Genomic DNA, 19074 nt, shown 5'->3' on the forward strand with positions numbered 1-19074 from the left:
AGCATCCAGGCAGATCATGCCATACATTAAGGTAGTAAAAAGACAAAGAGAATGCAGAGTATCGTATTGCAGCTACAGAGAAAGTGCAGTGCCAGTAAACAAATAAAGTGCATGAGGTAGGTCAGGAGATCAGGAAGTCCCGAGTCTGGTAACAGTCGGATAGAAACTGCCCTGGAGCCTCGTGGGAAGGGTTCTCAAACTTTTGTATCTTCTGGTCAAGTTCAAATTTACCATCATAGGCTTACGTAGCCAGGGCATAACTGCCATGATAACAGCAGCAGCACTCTGCATTACGAAACATGAGTTAATGTAAAATTATAGTAATGTAATTTACAGATATGACAAATAAACATAACAACATTTGTGCAAGTTGAGAAAGAGCAAACAAATAGAATCCAAGGGATTGTTTTATTTAAATATGTCTAAGGCTATTTCAGGTTGGTTCAAGAAGTTGATGGCAATGGGGAGGGTTCTGTCTGATGGAAGGGCAAGAAGAGAGAATGACTGTAGTGGGAGGAACCCTTGATTATTTTGGCTGGAAGTGTAGCTATCCTCTAAAGTAGCCCAGCAAGCCTTTTAGTTGAAGGGAGTGAACCACACAATCTCGAGGACAATTATGAAAGGGTCGCTGTGGAAGGGCAGTAAATGCTGGTCACTGACATCCTGAAAGTTGGCAAAAATGACTAATATTAAAGTAAAAGAGCTCTTGCACAAATGCTCTATGGCAGCAAGCAATAGTTTCTAACTGAGGTCAGTGAAATTGTGGTATTTAGGTTCGACTGGTTCAATTTAGGAACAGTTCATCTTTACTGCCACCTATAATTGCAGCTATGCATAGCTTGACTTGTGATGAAAGCAATCTCATCAGATAACATTTCCTCTAAGCAAAGAACAAAGAGTTAATTATGAGATTAAACCATGAGCATTTGTTAAATGTAAACTGAAGTGTCTTTTACACACACACACACACACACACACACACACACACACTCACACACTCACACACTCACACACTCACTCACTCACTCACTCACTCACTCACTCACTCACTCACTCACTCACTCACTCACTCACTCTTTTGAGAGCTGGAGAAACCCTTGCTGCTCTGAGCAGAAGTCACTTAATGAGGTCTGACTGCAAGATGCAGCATTTGACAGTTCCACAGTGACAGCACAGATTGAGTTGAGGAGGATTAAGGAGAAGTGGTTAGGTGAAGGGGAGTCTGAGGAATTGTCTTGGGAGCAGCAGACAGCTGAATATTGATCAGTTTTTGCTCAAGTAAGCAAGGTCATGGGCTGATTACTTGCACCATCAAAATGACTGAAGGAAGTTGAGGGTAGGTGTGATGATTGTCCTGATTAGCCTGTTACTATAGTAACCACACAGACTTGAACGTAGGACTGTAGAGCAGCAGCTAAAAATAATTTATTTTGCTCAGCTGCATCCTTTCTTAGAAACCTTGTTTTGATAGCTCACTGTGTGTCAGCTATCAGCAGTGACTACTTTGCAATAGTCCTGTATGTAAAGCCGGCTGGCAAAGCACGGTTCTGATGGAATTCATGCCCATGTCCTTTAGTGTTGAAAAGCTGATGGGTGTCTGACAAGGAGAAGCCATCCAGTCAGGTGTGACAGCCAGTAAATGGGTGCTTCCAAATGGTGAATGTAGAATGTTGCCTTACATGCAAAAGAAAAACATTCACCCTCTATTTACAGATAAATACAGTTTATCATATTGCTGCCTTGAGCTGTTATTCACTCTAGAGAAAGTTGAATGCCTACAGAATAGTGGTTCAACTGATCAAGAATCGCTAACTTACATTTCATTTCTTTCTTTTTGAATTCCTCCAATTTATACTGGACTCCCCAGAGTATTGTGCTCCTTGTTAGTGTCTATTTTTGAATTTTACCCCGCTGACAGACTTCTTCCTCCCTTTGTTTAGCTTCCACATAGTCAATTTTATCCTTTTTTTAAGAATCACAGAAGGAGGGAGTTTGGCCACAGAATCTGTGCCAACTGTAAACAGGAGCAATCCAGCCAGTCCCACTTGCTCACCATAACTTCACTGCCCTTTATTCGTTGTCTGCGATTACTTATCCAGTGTGCTTTGTATATTCCATTTGAACCTGCCTCCATTGTCTCTGGCTGGTCATTTGAGAACCTAATCACTCACTGTGTTTATTCCCTGTAGGAAATACCTCATGTTTCTTCAATTCAGTTCCTTTAAAACTTCTGCTTTTGCCCCAAAAGTGCACAATGTCTTGTGTTAGCACTCACTTGTATTTGTGGTGGCACTGTTTCTACTTCGAAAGATTCCGTTTGCAAAGAATTTGTTTTAATGCATGTTATTAAGCCAAAATAGGAAAGGTGCGAGGTTATCCAAAGACAGAAATACTGAGTACTTTTTAACTTGGGAAAGATTGGAAAATAATGACGTTCAAAGGGGCCTGCATACCCTTTATGCAAGAGTCACTGGAATGCAACTTTACAGGCAACTGAGAAGGCAAATGGTATCTTGGCCTTTATTACAAGAGAATCTGAGTACAAGAGTAAAGGCATTTCACTCTTGATTATATAGGGCCAGAGTGAGAGCACACCTGGAACACTGTGCATAGCTTTTGTCTTGTTACAGTGAAGAAGAAGATTCATGTGGTAGACACAGTGTAGTGAAGGTTTTTGGAATGATAAATCCAAAATATATGGAGGGATTGGATAGACCTGGTAGATATTCTCAGGAGTTTAGACCTCATGGAGACAAGTAAAATTTAAGACAAAATTAGGAATCAAAAGGTTGAGCATGGTGTGAATTGCACTGAACTGAAAGGACAGGCAGGAGGGCAGAGAGGCAGTGTTGCTCTGTCAGTAAAAAATGAAATCAAATCATTAGAACAAGATGAAATAGGGTCAGAAGGCGTTGAATCCTTGTGGATAGTGCTAAGGAACTATAAGGGTATACTCCCTGGTGGGAGTTGTATACAGAGTTCCCAAACAGTAGTAAGGATGTGACCTACAATTTACAATTGGAGATAGAAGATGAATGTCAAAAGGGCAATGTTACAATAGTCAAGGGGAACTTTGGTATGCAGGTAGATTGGGAAAATCGGGTTGGTGCTGTATTCCAGGAGGGGAAGTTTCTAGAATGCTTACAAGATGGCTTTTTAGACGAGCTTGTGGTTGAGCCCATTAGGAAATCAGCTGTTCTGGATTGGGTGTTGTGCAATGAATTAGAATTGATTAGAGAGCTTAAGGTAGAAGAACTCTTAGGGGAAAGTGATCATAATATTGAATTTACCCTGAAATTTGAGTAGGGGAAGCTAAAGTCAGATCTATCAATATCACAGTGGAGTAAATGGAATTACAGAGGCATGAGAGAGGAGTTGGCCAGAATCGATTGGAAAAGAACACTGGCAGGGATGATGGCAGAGCAGTGATGGCTGAAATTTCTGGAAGCAATTCAGAAGGCACAGGATATATACATCCCAAAGAGGGACAAGTATTCTAAAGGAAAGATGACACAATTGTGGCTAACCAGAGAAGTCAAAACCAACATGAAAGCCAAAGAGAGCAAAAATTAGTGGGAAGTTAGAGGATTGGGAAGTGTTTAAAAACCAACAGAAGGCAACTTAAAAAAAATTAATGAAGAGGGAAAAGATGTTATGCAAAAGAAAGCTAGCCAATAATAATAAAGAGGATGCCAAAAGTTTCTTCAGATACATAAAGTGTAAAAGAGAGGCGAGAGGGGATATTGAACCATTAGAATATGATGCAGAGACGTTGTAATGGGGAATAATGTAACAGTGGATGAACTGAATAAGTATTTTGCGGCAGCTTTCATTGTGGAAGATACCAGCAGTATGGTGGGAGCTCTAGGTGTCAGGGGTCATGAAGTGTGTGAAGTTACCATTACTAAAGAAAAGGTTCTTGGGGAAACTGAAAGGTCTGAAGGTAGATAGGTCACCTGGGCCAGGTTTTGAAAGAGGTGGCTGAAGAGATCATAATGGCAGTAGGAATGAACTTTCAAGATTCTGGAATGGTTTCGGGAAGTTTGGAAAATTGGAAATGTCACTCCACTCTTCAAGAAGGGAGCGAGACGGAAGAAAGGAAACTACAGGCCAGTTAGTCTGACCTCAGTGGTTGGGAAGATATTGGAGTTGATTATTAAGGATGAGCTCTCAGGGTACTTGGAGGCAGATGATAAAATAGGCCATGGTTTCCTCAAGGGAAATCTTGTCTGACAAATCTGTTGCAATTCTTTGAAGAAATAACAAGCAGGATAGACAAAGGAGAATCGGTTGATGTTGTGTACTTGGATTTTCAGAAGGCCTTTGACAAAGTGCCACACATGAGGCTGCTAAACAAGCTTATGAGCCTATGGTATTACAGGAAAAATTCTGGCATGGATAAAGCAGTGGTTGATTGGCAGGAGGCAAAGAGAGGGAATAAAGGGAACCTTTTCCGATTGGCTGCCAGTGACTAGTGGTGTTCCACAGGGGTCTGTGTTGGGACTGATTCTTTTTACATTTTACGTCAATGATTTAAATGAAGAAATTGATGGCTTTGTTGAAAAGTTTTCAGATGATATGAAGAAAGATGGAGGGGCAGGTAGTTTATAGGAAATAAGGAGGCTACAGAAGGACTTGTACAGATTAGGAGAATAGGCAAAGAAATGGCAGGTGAAATACAGCTTTGGGAAGTGTATGGTCATGCACTTTGGTAAAAGAAATAAAAGCTTAGACTATTTTCTAAACAGGGAGAAAATTGAAAAATCTGAGCTGCAAAGGGTCTTGGGAGTCCATGTGCAGGATTCGCTAAAGGTTAATTTGCAGATTGAATCAGTAGTGAGGAAGACAAATGCAATGTTGGCATTCATTTCAAGAGGACTGGAATATAAAAGCAAGGATGTAATGTTGAGCCTTTATAAATCACTGGTGAGGCCTCACTTGAGTATTGTGAGGAGTTTTGGGCCCCTCATCTTCAAAGGGATGTGCTGAAACTGGAGGGGGTTCACAAAAATGATCCCAGGATTGAATGGCTTCTCACATGAAGAGTGTTTCATGGCTCTGGGCCTGTATTCACTAGAATTCAGAAGAATAAGGGGTGACCTAATTGAAGCCCATTAAATGATGAAAGACCTTGACAGAGTGGATTTGAAGAGGATGACTCCTATGGAGGGAGAGTCTGAGATCAGAGAAAACAGCTTCGGAATAGAGGGGTGTCCTTTTACAACAGAGATGAGAAGGAATTTCTTCAGGCCAAGAGTGGTGAATCTGTGGAATTCTTTGCCACAGGCGACCGTGGAAGCCAGGTTTACGTGTATATTTAAGGCAGAGGTTGATTGGTCAGGACTTAAGGGATATGGGGAGAAGGCAGCAGAATGGGGCTGAGAGGAAAATTGGATCAGCCATGATGAAATGATGGAGAAGACTCGATGGGCCAAATGGCCTAATTCTGCTCCTATATCTTATGGTTTTATGTCTAACGGCGCAACAGCATAGGTGCAGGGAGGATGTTTGCCCTTGCTGGAAATGGAGGTCACAGTCTGAGAATGAGAAGATCATTTAGGACTAACACAAAGTGAATTTGGGGGTGAAACTTTCAAACTCTCTAACCTAAGGGCTGTCACTGAGCAGTCAAAAGTAAAATCTGCAGGACAGCGAGGAAGAGAAGCAGTAGTGCAGGCTCAAACTGCAGACTTCAGCTCCAGTTTGTTACATCATGTTTCAGAAAGGGCTTGCACGAACAGTCCCTGCTCCTCCAGAAATGTGTTAGAGTGCCAGCGCCCTGGAGTCCAGTTAGAGGGAGGGAGGACTTCCCTTTAGTAAGAGGCTGTCGATCAGAGGGAATGTTTGGAGTTGAGGTTTGTCACTGATGAAGAGAAAAGAGTATGTTTCTCACCTTCCTCCCCCAGCCCAGCACACCAAACATTTCCCTCGAGTGATACTTAGTGGCCACTTTATCAGCTACACCTGCTCACTAATGGAAACATCTAATCGGCCAAACATGTGGCAGCAACTCGATGTATAAAGGCATGCAGACATGGTCAAGCAGTTCAGTTGAAGATATGTGATCCAAGTGACTTTGACTGTGGAATGATTGTTGGTGCCAGACAGGGTGGTTTGAGTATCTCAGAATCTGCTGATCCCCAGGGATTTTCACTCACAACAGTTTCTAGAATTTACAGAGAATGGTGTGAGAAACCAAAAAAATCCAGTTTTGCTGGTGAAAATGTGTTGATATGAGAGAGGTCAGGGGAGACTGGTTCAAGCTGACAGGAAGATGCCAATAACCACACATTACAACAGTGGTGTTGTAATGGTAATGAGCAGCTTCTCTGAATGCACAACACATTGAACCTTGCAGTGGATGGGCTACAGCAGCAGAAGACCACGGACATACCCTCAATGGGCACTTTATTTGGTACAGAAGATACCTGATGTAGCCTATTTGGAGCCCCTTGATTTAATGTGCCATCCTTCATCGCACAAGTCACTTGTTCTTGCTGCAGTTGTTACTCAGCATTGCCCAGGTGTTATTGTAGCTAGCTGAACCTGTGAGGGCTAAGTAATGGAACATGTTGCTGTGTGAGGCACAGATCCCCAGCTGCAGAACAACAGTCACCTGTGTGAATTGACTCTGTTTACCCCTCTGTCCCCGTGCTCCAGCCCTTGCACGGTTAATGAGCGGGCTGTGTCGTTTGATATCTGTAGCCTACTCTTCTGGGCCTCGTAATAAAACCCTCTGATGCAAAGTACTCGAAACAGTTATATTGTAGGATGGTGTGGACATTGTTGATGAGCCCACCAGTTCCCTACAATTTCTGGCCAGTCTGCATTGTTCATTATTCAAGTGGCCTCTATACTGGGCTGAAACAAGAAATGTTTGTTATTGGGCATCTTGTCATTCATGTTCAAGTGTATTGTCATAGGAATTCATCCAGGCGGTATAAATGACAGCACAGTACACTGTAAGATGAGGCCAACCCTAAATTAACATAAATTATACTAAACTTACCATGTGTAAACTAAGTAAAAAGAATCATAACAATATTAGTGCAAGATAGAGAGAGAGCAAACAAAATATAGTCTCAAATAATGTTAGGATTTTTCAAGGACTGATGGTATTGGGAAAGAAGCTGAACTTTAAGGCGTAGGTCTCCAAGCTTGTGCACCTCCTGGCTTGGCAGCAACAAGAAGGTGGAAATGCCTGTGTGTGGAGGGTCCCTGATGATAGATATGCCTTCCTGAGATAACAGATATAGGGCAATGCCTGTGTGTGGAGGGTCCCTGATGATAGATATGCCTTCCTGAGATTACAGATATAGGGCAATGCCTGTGTGTGGAGGGTCCCTGATGATAGATATGCCTTCCTGAGATTACAGATATAGGGCAATGCCTGTGTGTGGAGGGTCCCTGATGATAGATATGCCTTCCTGAGATTACAGATATAGGGCAATGCCTGGGTGTGGAGGGTCCCTGATGATAGATATGCCTTCCTGAGATAACAGATATAGGGCAATGCCTGGGTGTGGAGGGTCCCTGATGATAGATATGCCTTCCTGAGATTACAGATATAGGGCAATGCCTGGGTGTGGAGGGTCCCTGATGATAGATATGCCTTCCTGAGATTACAGATATAGGGCAATGCCTGGGTGTGGAGGGTCCCTGATGATAGATATGCCTTCCTGAGATTACAGATATAGGGCAATGCCTGGGTGTGGAGGGTCCCTGATGATAGATATGCCTTCCTGAGATAACAGATATAGGGCAATGCCTGGGTGTGGAGGGTCCCTGATGATAGATATGCCTTCCTGAGATTACAGATATAGGGCAATGCCTGGGTGTGGAGGGTCCCTGATGATAGATATGCCTTCCTGAGATTACAGATATAGGGCAATGCCTGGGTGTGGAGGGTCCCTGATGATAGATATGCCTTCCTGAGATAACAGATATAGGGCAATGCCTGGGTGTGGAGGGTCCCTGATGATAGATATGCCTTCCTGAGATTACAGATATAGGGCAATGCCTGGGTGTGGAGGGTCCCTGATGATAGATATGCCTTCCTGAGATTACAGATATAGGGCAATGCCTGGGTGTGGAGGGTCCCTGATGATAGATATGCCTTCCTGAGATAACAGATATAGGGCAATGCCTGGGTGTAGAGGGTCCCTGATGATAGATATGCCTTCCTGAGATTACAGATATAGGGAAATGCCTGTGTGTGGAGGGTCCTTAATGATAGATATGCCTTCCTGAGATAACAGATATAGGGCAATGCCTGGGTGTGGAGGGTCCCTGATGATAGATATGCCTTCCTGAGATTACAGATATAGGGCAATGCCTGGGTGTGGAGGGTCCCTGATGATAGATATGCCTTCCTGAGATTACAGATATAGGGCAATGCCTGGGTGTGGAGGGTCCCTGATGATAGATATGCCTTCCTGAGATTACAGATATAGGGCAATGCCTGTGTGTGGAGGGTCCCTGATGATAGATATGCCTTCCTGAGATTACAGATATAGGGCAATGCCTGGGTGTGGAGGGTCCCTGATGATAGATATGCCTTCCTGAGATTACAGATATAGGGCAATGCCTGGGTGTGGAGGGTCCCTGATGATAGATATGCCTTCCTGAGATAACAGATATAGGGCAATGCCTGGGTGTGGAGGGTCCCTGATGATAGATATGCCTTCCTGAGATTACAGATATAGGGCAATGCCTGTGTGTGGAGGGTCCCTGATGATAGATATGCCTTCCTGAGATAACAGATATAGGGCAATGCCTGGGTGTGGAGGGTCTCTGCCTGTCAAAGTTCAAAGTAAATTTATTATCAAAGCTCATATATGTCACCATGTGCAAACCTGAGATTCATTTAACTTGTGGGTGCATACTCAAATCCACAATAGAATAATAACCAAGATAGAATCGATGAAAGACCGTACCAACTTGGGCGTTCAAGCAGTGTGAAAAAGTCAATAAACAATGCCAATACAAATAGAAAGAAATAATAATAATAAATAAAAAAGCAATAATTATCGAGAACATGAGTTGAAGAGTTCTTGAAAGTGAGTCCTTTGGTTGTAGGAATAGTTCAGTGATTTGGGCAAGTGGGGTTGAGTGACATTATCCCCTCTGGTTCAGGAGTCTGATGGTTGAGGTGTCATAACTGTTCCTGAAGATGGTGGTGTGAGTCTGATAGCAGCAGTAAGAAGAGAGCGTGGGCTGGGTGGTGGGGGTGGGGGTGGGGGGGTTCCCTGATGGCGGATGCTTCAATAGCGCTCCATGCAAGTGTGCTCAATGATGGAGAAGGCTTCACTCGAGATGGCCTAGGCTGTATCCAATACTTACAGCTGCAGAAATTGAAGTTCTGTGCATTTTTGCAAGCCACATTTGCTTATCATCTTAATTTAATGCATGTAGAGATGACAGCCATGCCCTGAGAAGGACACAGAGACCAAGGGTTATTGTGCTGCCTGGAAACAAAAGGCTCGTTGTAACCTTGGCAAGACTGTGTGACTGGTAGAATTATTCCTTTCAATGCTTTTAGTATTTAGAAATGAACAGAGACCGGGGTTTTCTGTGATGGAGAAAGGGCACGGTAGGTTGACAGGTGTATTAAGGAAGGTAGAGCCCAAAGCATGATGTGCTTAGGTAGCGTTAACAAAATTACATGAAAGAGAAACCACCAAGTCACAGGAAGGATGTGGAGGCTTTGAAGAGGATGCAGAAGTTGTTCAGCAGGATGCTGCCTGGATTAGAGGGTATGAGGCATAAGAGCAGGTTCGATGGACACGGGTTCTTTTCTCAGGACCGTTGACAGCTGATGGGAGAACCTGATAGAGATGTATAAAATTATGAGAGGCATAGATAGGTCCGGTAGGCAGAATACTTTTCACAAAGTAGAAATACCAACAACTAGAGCAGGGGTTCCCAATCTTTTATATGCAACAGACCCTTCCCGTTAACCGAGGGGTCCGTGGGCCCCAGGTTGGGAACACCTGAACTAGAGGATGTATAGCTTAAGATGAGCGGGGATGTTTACAAGAGATGGGGGGGGGGGGGGGTCGTTTTTTTTTGTACAGGGAGTGGAACACGCTGCCAGAAGTGATGGTGGAAGTATTGGTGTTTAATCGGCATGTAGAAGGGCAGACAACAGCATCTGGATCATGGATTACAAAGAGGATTTGTTTAACTCAGTATCATCGGGCTGAAGGGCCTCTCCTGTGCTGTACTCTGATCTGTTCAATGTACTGAGTATTTTTAAGATTATAACCGTGCTAGAGAGCCAGAAGGAGCCTGTAGATGTGGTGTATTTGACTTCCAAAGGACAATTGACAACACATCTCTTGGAAGGGACTCCCACAAGGGGTTGGGGTAATATATTAGTGAGGATTGAAGATTGTTGAACATATAGAAAACTAAGAGTAAAAATAAATGGGTGACATTCATTAGGCAAGCTGTTTGAATAGAGCTCCTGTCATGGCTGCTGGGTTCTCAACTGTTCACCACACGACACGGGACGGAGAAGCATCGGCACATGGTGCGGGAAGGAGAAAAGCCGATGTGACACGGGACGGAGAAACGTCGATGCGGAACGGAGAAACGCCGCCACAACGCGAGACGGAGAAACGTCGACACACGACACAGGACGGAGAAACGTCGACACGACGCGAGACGGAGAAACGTCGACACACGACACGGGACGGAGAAACGTCGACACACGACACGGGTTGGAGGAATGTCAACATGCGACACGGGATAGAGAAACATCGACACGACGCGGGACGGAGAAACGTCGACACACGACACGGGACGGAGAAACGTCGACACACGACACGGGTTGGAGGAATGTCAACATGCGACACGGGATAGAGAAACATCGACACGACGCGGGACGGAGAAACGTCGACACACGACACGGGACGGAGAAACATCGACACGACACGGGACGGAGAAACGTCGACACACGACACGGGACGGAGAAACGTCGACACACGACACGGGACGGAGAAACGTCGACACACGACACGGGTTGGAGGAATGTCAACATGCGACACGGGATAGAGAAACATCGACACGACGCGGGACGGAGAAACGTCGACACACGACACGGGACGGAGAAACGTCGACACACGACACGGGTTGGAGGAATGTCAACATGCGACACGGGATAGAGAAACATCGACACGACGCGGGACGGAGAAACGTCGACACACGACACGGGACGGAGAAACATCGACACGACACGGGACGGAGAAACGTCGACACACGACACGGGACGGAGAAACGTCGACACACGACACGGGACGGAGAAACGTCGACACGACACGAGACGGAGAAACGTCGACACACGACGCGGGACGGAGAAACGTCGACACGACGCGGGACGGAGAAACGTCGACACACGACACGGGACGGAGAAACGTCGACACACGACACGGGATGGAGGAATGTCAACATGCGACACGGGATAGAGAAACATCGACACGACGCGGGACGGAGAAACATCGACACGACGCGGGACGGAGAAACGTCGACACGACGCGGGACGGAGAAACGTCGACACACGACACGGGATGGAGGAATGTCCACATGCGACACGGGATGGAGAAACGTCGACACGACAGGGGATGGAGAAACATCGACACGACACAACGCGAGACGGAGAAACATCGACACAACGCGAGACGGAGAAACATCGACACGACACGGGACGGAGAAACGTCGACACGACACAACGTGAGACAGAGAAACATCAACACAACGCGAGACGGAGAAACATCGACATGACACGGGACGGAGAAACGTCGACACGACGCGGGACGGAGAAACGTCGACACGACGCGAGACGGAGAAACGTCGACACACGACGCGGGACGGAGAAACGTCGACACGACGCGAGACGGAGAAACGTCGACACGACACGGGACGGAGAAACATCGACACGACACAACGCGAGACGGAGAAACGTCGACACGACACGGGACGGAGAAACGTCGACACACGACGCGGGACGGAGAAACGTCGACACACGACGCGGGACGGAGAAACGTTGAAACACGACGTGGGACAGAGAAACGTCGACACACGACGCGGGTCAGAGAAAAGCCGATGCGACACGGGACGGAGAAACGTCGACATGCGACGCGGGACGGAGAAACATCAACACATGACGTGGGACGGAGAAACGCCGACGCAACACGGGATGGAGAAACATCGACACATGGGACAGAGAAACTGGGAAAAATGTATCAGGTTTTGGTGCTATTAGGTGGAAATAGAAGTTGGGAGGAAGCAAAGTGTGGATCAGTTATGGAAGTGGGCAGAAAGGTTGTCAGTTGTGTGTGCTGAAGAGAGGTTAGGGCCAATAGAAAGACAGAGCAGTTATTTAAATCGTGTTGGGTAATAGAGTCTTAAACTGCTGCTTACGGGAGGGAGGGGAGCTGGGGGAGCTTTGGGGTTCTTACGTTTATCTGCCGTTCATTTTTTGAGAAACTTCTCTGTTTTCGTGGATGTTTGTGAAGAAAAAGCATTTCAGGATGTATATTGTATACATTTCTCTGACATTAAATTGGACCTTTGAACTTATACGTCAGAGAAACAGATGGTTTGGCCCATCTGATTCGTGCTGACCTGGATGTGTACCGAGCTAGTTCTATTTGCCTGCACTTGGTCCATACCCTTCGAGACCATTCCTATCCGTGCGTCTGTCGCATACTCGTTCAGTGTTGTATTTGAACACGTCTCTGTTGCTTCCTCTGTCAACTCGAGTTTGGACGTTCAGAAAAATCTGGGATTCTCTAACAAGAAACAAAATATGCATCAAGTACAGCAAATAATTTGGCCTTTTTAAAGAGGTTGCAATATAAATGTAGGGAGGGATCAATGTATTTAACAGGGCTTTGATGGAACCATTCTGGCGTGCTGTGTATGTTTAAAGAAGGGTCACAACGGTGGTGTGAAGCTCTGCAGGATTTTGTTCGTGGAGTGGGAGTGATGCTGAATAACAGGTGCACGCGCGCGTGTGTTTGTGTGTGTGTGGGGATCATGCAGTAGAGCGTGGCCACTGATTACCCTAGACCTTCTCATCGCTGCACAAATACTTCTCTCCATCAAGCCCGTCTAGTTGATGATGTGCAAAATCAAAGCAAATTTATTACTCATGTACTTATCTGTCACCATATACTCTACCCTGAGATTTATTTTCTTGTGGGCATCTGCAGGAAAACTAGAAATGTAATCACATTTATGAAAAACTACACATAAGCATAGACTGGAAAACAACCGTTGTGCAAAAGAAGATAGCTTGTTCAAATAAAAAATAAATAATACTGATAACATAAGTTGTAGGGTCTTTGAAAGTGCGTCAGTAGGTTGTGGAATCAGTTCAGAGCTGAGGCGAGTGAAGTTATCCACACCTGTTCAGGAGCTTGATGGTTGAGGGGTAATAACGGACCCTGAACCTGGTGGTGTGGGACCTAAGGCTCCTGTACCTCCTGCCTGATGGTAGACATGAGAAGAGAGCCTGGCCTGGATAATGGGAGGTCCTTAGTGATGGATCCTGCTACCTTGTAACAGCACTCCTTGTAAATGTGCTCATTTGTGGGGAGGGTTTTGCCTGTGCTGGACTGGGTTGTATCCATCACTTTCTGAAGGCGTTTCCATGCCAGGCAGTTCTATAATCAGTCCGGATACTCTCCACTGCGCATTATGGAAGTTTGTTAAAGTTTTCGATGACATGCCGAATCAATGCTAACTTCTAAGGAAGTGGATGCCGCCTTTGTGATGGCATGTGTGCTGGTCTCGGCGGATTCTCTACACGATAACGCACGGAACGTAAAGTTACTGGCCCTCTCCAGCTGCGTGAGAGCCGGCTCCAGACCTCGGGCCTCTTCCTCCTGTAGTTGATAACTCAGCTCTGTTGTTTTGCTGATGTAAGACTTTTGTACAGTACTGTAGAGCAGCTTAGAACAGGATCAGGCCCTTCAGCCCACAATGTCTGTGCTGAGCATGATGTCAGATTAAACTAGCCCCTTCTGCTTGCATGTGATCTATATCCAGCATCCTGCACAGCATCTTAATTGCCACTGTCATATCTGTCTGCACTACCACCCCTGGCTGTGTGTTCCAGGCACCAATACACTCTAGTGTAAAAAAAAAACTTGCCCAACCCATCCTCTCCACCCTCTCACCTTAAACCTATACCCTCTAGTGTTCTGTATTTCTACCCTGGGGAAAAGATTATGGCTGTCTTTGACAAGCCTCTATCACAGCTCCCCTCATCCTCTGGTACTCCAGAGAAAACAGTCTGTTTGCCTACCTTCCTTTTGTAGTTAATGCCCTCTAATCCAGACAGCATCATGATTAATCTCTACTGAACCCTCTCCAAAGCTTCCACATCCTACCTGTAATGGGGCAGCCAGAAATGCACATTGCTCTAAGTATGGCCTGACCAATGCTTTACACAATTGTCGCAGCTTATTCTAAGCTCTGATCAGTGAAATCAAGCATGCTACAGTATGTGCCTTCTTTATCATGCTATCTACTGTCTGGCCACTTTCAGCGATCTGAGGGCCTGGACTCCAAAATCTTTCCGTACATCAATGCTGTTAAGGGCCCTTTTCCCACCACTGAGCTCATCTACATGAAATGTTGTCGCAGGAAAGCAGCATTTATCATCAGGGCCCCCATCACCCAGGTCATGGTCTCTTCTCGCTGCTGGTATCAGGAAGAAGGTACAGAAGCCTCAGGACTCACACCACCAGGTTCAGAAACAGTTACTATCCCTCAACCATCAGGCTCTTGAACAAAAGGGGATAACATCACTTACCCCATCATTGAAATGTTCCCATAACCTATTGACTCTCTTTCAATAACTCTTTATCTCATGTGCTCAATATTTATTGTTTGTTTATTTCTTACTATTTCTTTCTTTTTGTATTTGCACAATTTGTTGTCTTTTGCACACTGGTTGAATACACTAGTTGGTGTGGTCTGTCATTGACTCTGTTGTGGTCATTATTCTATATTGGAATTATTGAGTATGCCCACAAGAAAATGAATCTCAGGGTTCTATATGGTGACATATATGTACTTTGAATTTTGATTTAACCTCCCGAAGTGCAACACTTCAAACTTGCCCTGACTAAACACCATCTGCCATTTCTCTCCCCACAACTGTAACTGAAGTTTATCTTATCAATAATCAGATAATAATCTGACTTCCTGTTGTTACCAACGTAAGCAGCCTCACACTTACCCACACTGTACAGCATCTGCCATCGATCCACCAACTCCGTCAACCAGAATCTTCCTTTTATCCTCCTCTTTGCTTACCACCAACACAGCACAAACTTGGAGATATTGTGAGCAACATCAGCAAAGTATATCTATTGAGGGGAATAAACTTGATGTTTCAAGCCTGATGAAGGATCTCAGCCAAAACATTGACTAATTCCTCTCCATTGATGCTGCCTTCCTCCACCATTTTGTGTGTGTCGCTCCTGATTTGCAGCGTCTCTGGTGTTGCAGGTAGTATGTTTGTTTCCTTACCCACCTTGTCCTGAATTGGCCAAAGTTGGCCCTTTCCCATCAAGTCCCACTCAAGACCAAGTGAGAAAGTGTCCAATGTTCTTAAGCAACGATAGTGGAGCAAACATTGGGCTTGTTGCTGTGGGACTGTCAGTAGATACTCTGGTTTTCCAGGTCCCAAGCTTCATTTTGAGGAGTCAAAGTAACAATGGGGTAGCCATATTTGCAGAGTCCCAGGCTGTAATGAATGACAACAACATCTCCCCCACCATCAGCAGAAGTGTGTGCTTAGCCCTCTGCTCTATTCGCTGTGTACCTATCACTGTGAGTTTAAGTACAGCTCTAATGTCATACTTAAGTTTGTTGACAACACCACTATTGTTGGCCAGATCTCCATCCCCTCTCCCTTCCCCTTTGATTCCCCTCTCCCTGTTCCCTTTCCCACTCTCGGTCCACAATAGAGACCTTTATCAGAATCCGGTTTATCATCACTCACATATGTCATGAGATTTGTTTGTTTTTTGCAGCAGCAGCAGTACAGTGCAATATATAAAATTACTACAGTACTGTGCAATATATAAAATTACTACAGTACAGTGTAATATATAAAATTACTACAGTACTGTGCAATATATACAGTTACTACAGTACAGTGCAATATATAAAATTACTACAGTACTGTGCAATATATAAAATTACTACAGTACTGTGCAATATATACAGTTACTACAGTACAGTGCAATATATAAAATTACTACAGTACTGTGCAATATATAAAATTACTACAGTACTGTGCAATATATACAGTTACTACAGTACAGTGCAATATATAAAATTACTACAGTACTGTGCAATATATACAGTTACTACAGTACAGTGCAATATATAAAATTACTACAGTACTGTGCAATATATACAGTTACTACAGTACAGTGCAATATATAAATTACTACAGTACTGTGCAATATATACAGTTACTACAGTACAGTGCAAAAGTGTTAGGCACCCTAGCCCTGCATTTTAACAGAAGCTGTAGGTTGCCTGGACTGATCTGTGCTGCTGTTCCTGTCACGGTTCTGTTCTGTTGTTAGTGCTACGTCTACAGCGGCTTTCATTTTTGATATCAAGGGAATGACATTTGTTGGGGAGCTGAGGGAAATGGGGTTTGACACTTGGCAAACTAGTGGAAACTGGTAGAGGGGTGAGGAAGGTCAACTGCACACACCAGGAAACTGATGCTATGTTTTTGGATTACCAGGGGGCAACGTATCTGTGCGGAATAGAACCAGGGGCAAGAATAGAGCCATGGAGGATACCCGAGGTAATATTGGACTAAGCTCTCATTGTTAATCCATGGGGGTAAACTACACGGGGTAGATTGTAATCTCAGTCTGTGCTGGCTGCTAACCTGTGGATGAGACCTCCTGGCTGACCCTGGGGATGTGGGCACTGGGAGCACAAATTGGGACTCAGGTTCCTGATGCTGGTGGTGACCACTGGGCAGATGTTGTCCCCAGCCATGCTCGGTGTTGTAACCAAAGCACCATCACAGACTTCCCTAAGCTGGCAGCCACCAGAGTCAGCCTTGGTGGGCTGCCCTTGTCTGCAGAAATCTTGACCCAAAACGGAGACTGTAGTTTGTCTTAGTAATGCTTTTTAACAGAAGTATTAAATTCTGTTCTGTGGGGCCCCCTTCTGCCCCCATCGCTTTCCTATTCTGCAGGAAGCCAAAGCTTCAGCTGAGAATAGAGATCCCAGGCTTATTGCTGTTTCTGTGTTTCATGTGTTGGTGGGGTCCCATTCTAATCCTTTGTCTGATGTCTATGCAGCTCGGAAAGGCCCGGATGGGGTGATCATGTCCAACAACTACTGCGACTTCTGTCTGGGTGGGTCGAACATGAACAAGAAGACAGGAAGAGCCGAGGAGCTGGTCTCGTGCTCTGACTGCGGACGCTCTGGTAGGTGTACCCATGGAATATTCTCAGATGAACATGAACTTGGCCCAAGCTAATAGATCAGTTTCTGCTGCGGGTTCTGGGAGACACGTACAAGTGCCGGATGAATTCTCAGAACAAAACTCACACTTTGAGGACAGGGTGTATGCAGCTATGAAGTACCTCGCTGTACAAGATCTCTATCTCAGTTGCACAGGTGCTGGTAATGAACAAACCCTAGAACCAGAGCACAAACTTATTGAGAAACATTCAGAATTCAGCATTAACTTTTAAGATAATTGGACTTTAAAAAATCCTTTTAAGGCCTCTTTAATAACTTCATTTAACAAAACACTAGTTAATTTTAAGCAGGTAGTCAGCATTGTGATGCAGACTTAAGACGACTTTAGTGATTACTGCACAGTTGGTAGCACCTACATACCTCTCCAGTGAGACTGGGTGGAGCACCAGGCAAAATGCGTCAAGCCTCATTTAGTACAATTCTTGTTTACAATTCCTCACCCTGTTTCTTCATGAGATTAAACATCCGTGAGAATTAGAAACTGATATTGCGCCAAAGGGTCTGTTAAATAGTGAGTAGTTGCTTTTTAATGGGTCTATACCTCCCCCACCCCTCTACCCTGCCTCTTCTATCTTGTGTTAAAACTGAAAGCAGTCCTCTCCGTTGGTTATCACACCTCGTCCTCTGGATGCTTGTGTCAGCTGTGGCTCAGTGTGTGGGGATAGGGAGCTTCCTTGCATTGAGAAGGAATGCATCAGATTCAAGTTCAGCTGAAGGGATTTGTGTCTATTGAGCACTGCATCCCAGTGCAGAGGGAGTGCTGGCCTATCAGACAAAAGCTGTATTGCAAGTGGGAACACTAGCTAACATCCTGAGCAGATGCAAAAGATTTTGTGGTATAATTTTGAACAAAGAGCAGGGAAGTTATTGCTCTGTCTGGCCTGTGCTTATTTCTCAATCAGCATTTCTGAAACACACTATCTGATTGTCATCACATTGTTTCAAGGAATTTGATTGTTGTGATCACAACAGAATTGGAAAGGGCCTTGACAAGTATCATATAAATGCAAATTTCTATCTCCTGACATTGCCATGAAGAAAGTGTATGTCAAATATTGTAACTACGCTTAGATAAGCACAAATTTTGGCCTTTGGTTGTTGTTCTTCTCATAGAGTCATAGCATAGAGTCAGGCCATTTGGCCCATCTTGTAAAAGCCAAACTATCATCCTGCCTACTCCCACTGACCTGCACATGTGCCATAGCCTTTCATAGCCCTCCCATCGTGTACCTATCAAAATTACTCTTGCATGTTGAAATCGAGCCTGCATCCACCACTCATTCCACACTCTTAAACATTTCACCTTTCACCTTTAACCCATCATCTCTAGTTCTAGTCTCACCCAAACTCGGTGGAAAAAACCTGCTTTAATTTACTCTATCTATATCCCTCATACTTTGAGTACCTCTATCAAATCTCTGCATTTTCCTACACTCTAGGAAATAGAATCCAAACCTATTCAGCCTTTTCCTATAACTCGAGTCCTCAAGTCCTTGAAACAGCCTTGTAAACTTTCTCTGCACTCTTTCATTC

The 19074-nt window shown here is 44.7% G+C and overlaps 1 protein-coding gene across 10 annotated transcripts in view; it reads left to right on the plus strand.

Annotated features, from left to right (window-relative positions):
- Nucleotides 1-19074, plus strand: part of dpf3 (double PHD fingers 3) — a 149988-nt gene that overhangs the window by 109843 nt on the left and 21071 nt on the right. For 7 of the 10 annotated variants that reach the window (XR_012098301.1, XR_012098302.1, XR_012098303.1 and 4 more), the window contains 2 exons: nt 16784-16846; nt 17355-17483. Coding sequence is in view for 6 of the 10 variants with exons in the window: in XM_073040422.1 (XP_072896523.1) it covers nt 16784-16846; nt 17355-17483 (192 nt within the window). In the remaining 4 variants the exon portion in view is untranslated. The remainder of the gene's footprint in view (nt 1-16783; nt 16847-17354; nt 17484-19074) is intronic. The other 3 variants (XR_012098304.1, XM_073040424.1, XM_073040425.1) reach the window with 1 other exon arrangement.

The sequence above is a fragment of the Hemitrygon akajei genome, chromosome 3 (assembly GCF_048418815.1).
Source record: "Hemitrygon akajei chromosome 3, sHemAka1.3, whole genome shotgun sequence".
NCBI classification, from domain to species: Eukaryota; Metazoa; Chordata; class Chondrichthyes; order Myliobatiformes; family Dasyatidae; genus Hemitrygon; species Hemitrygon akajei.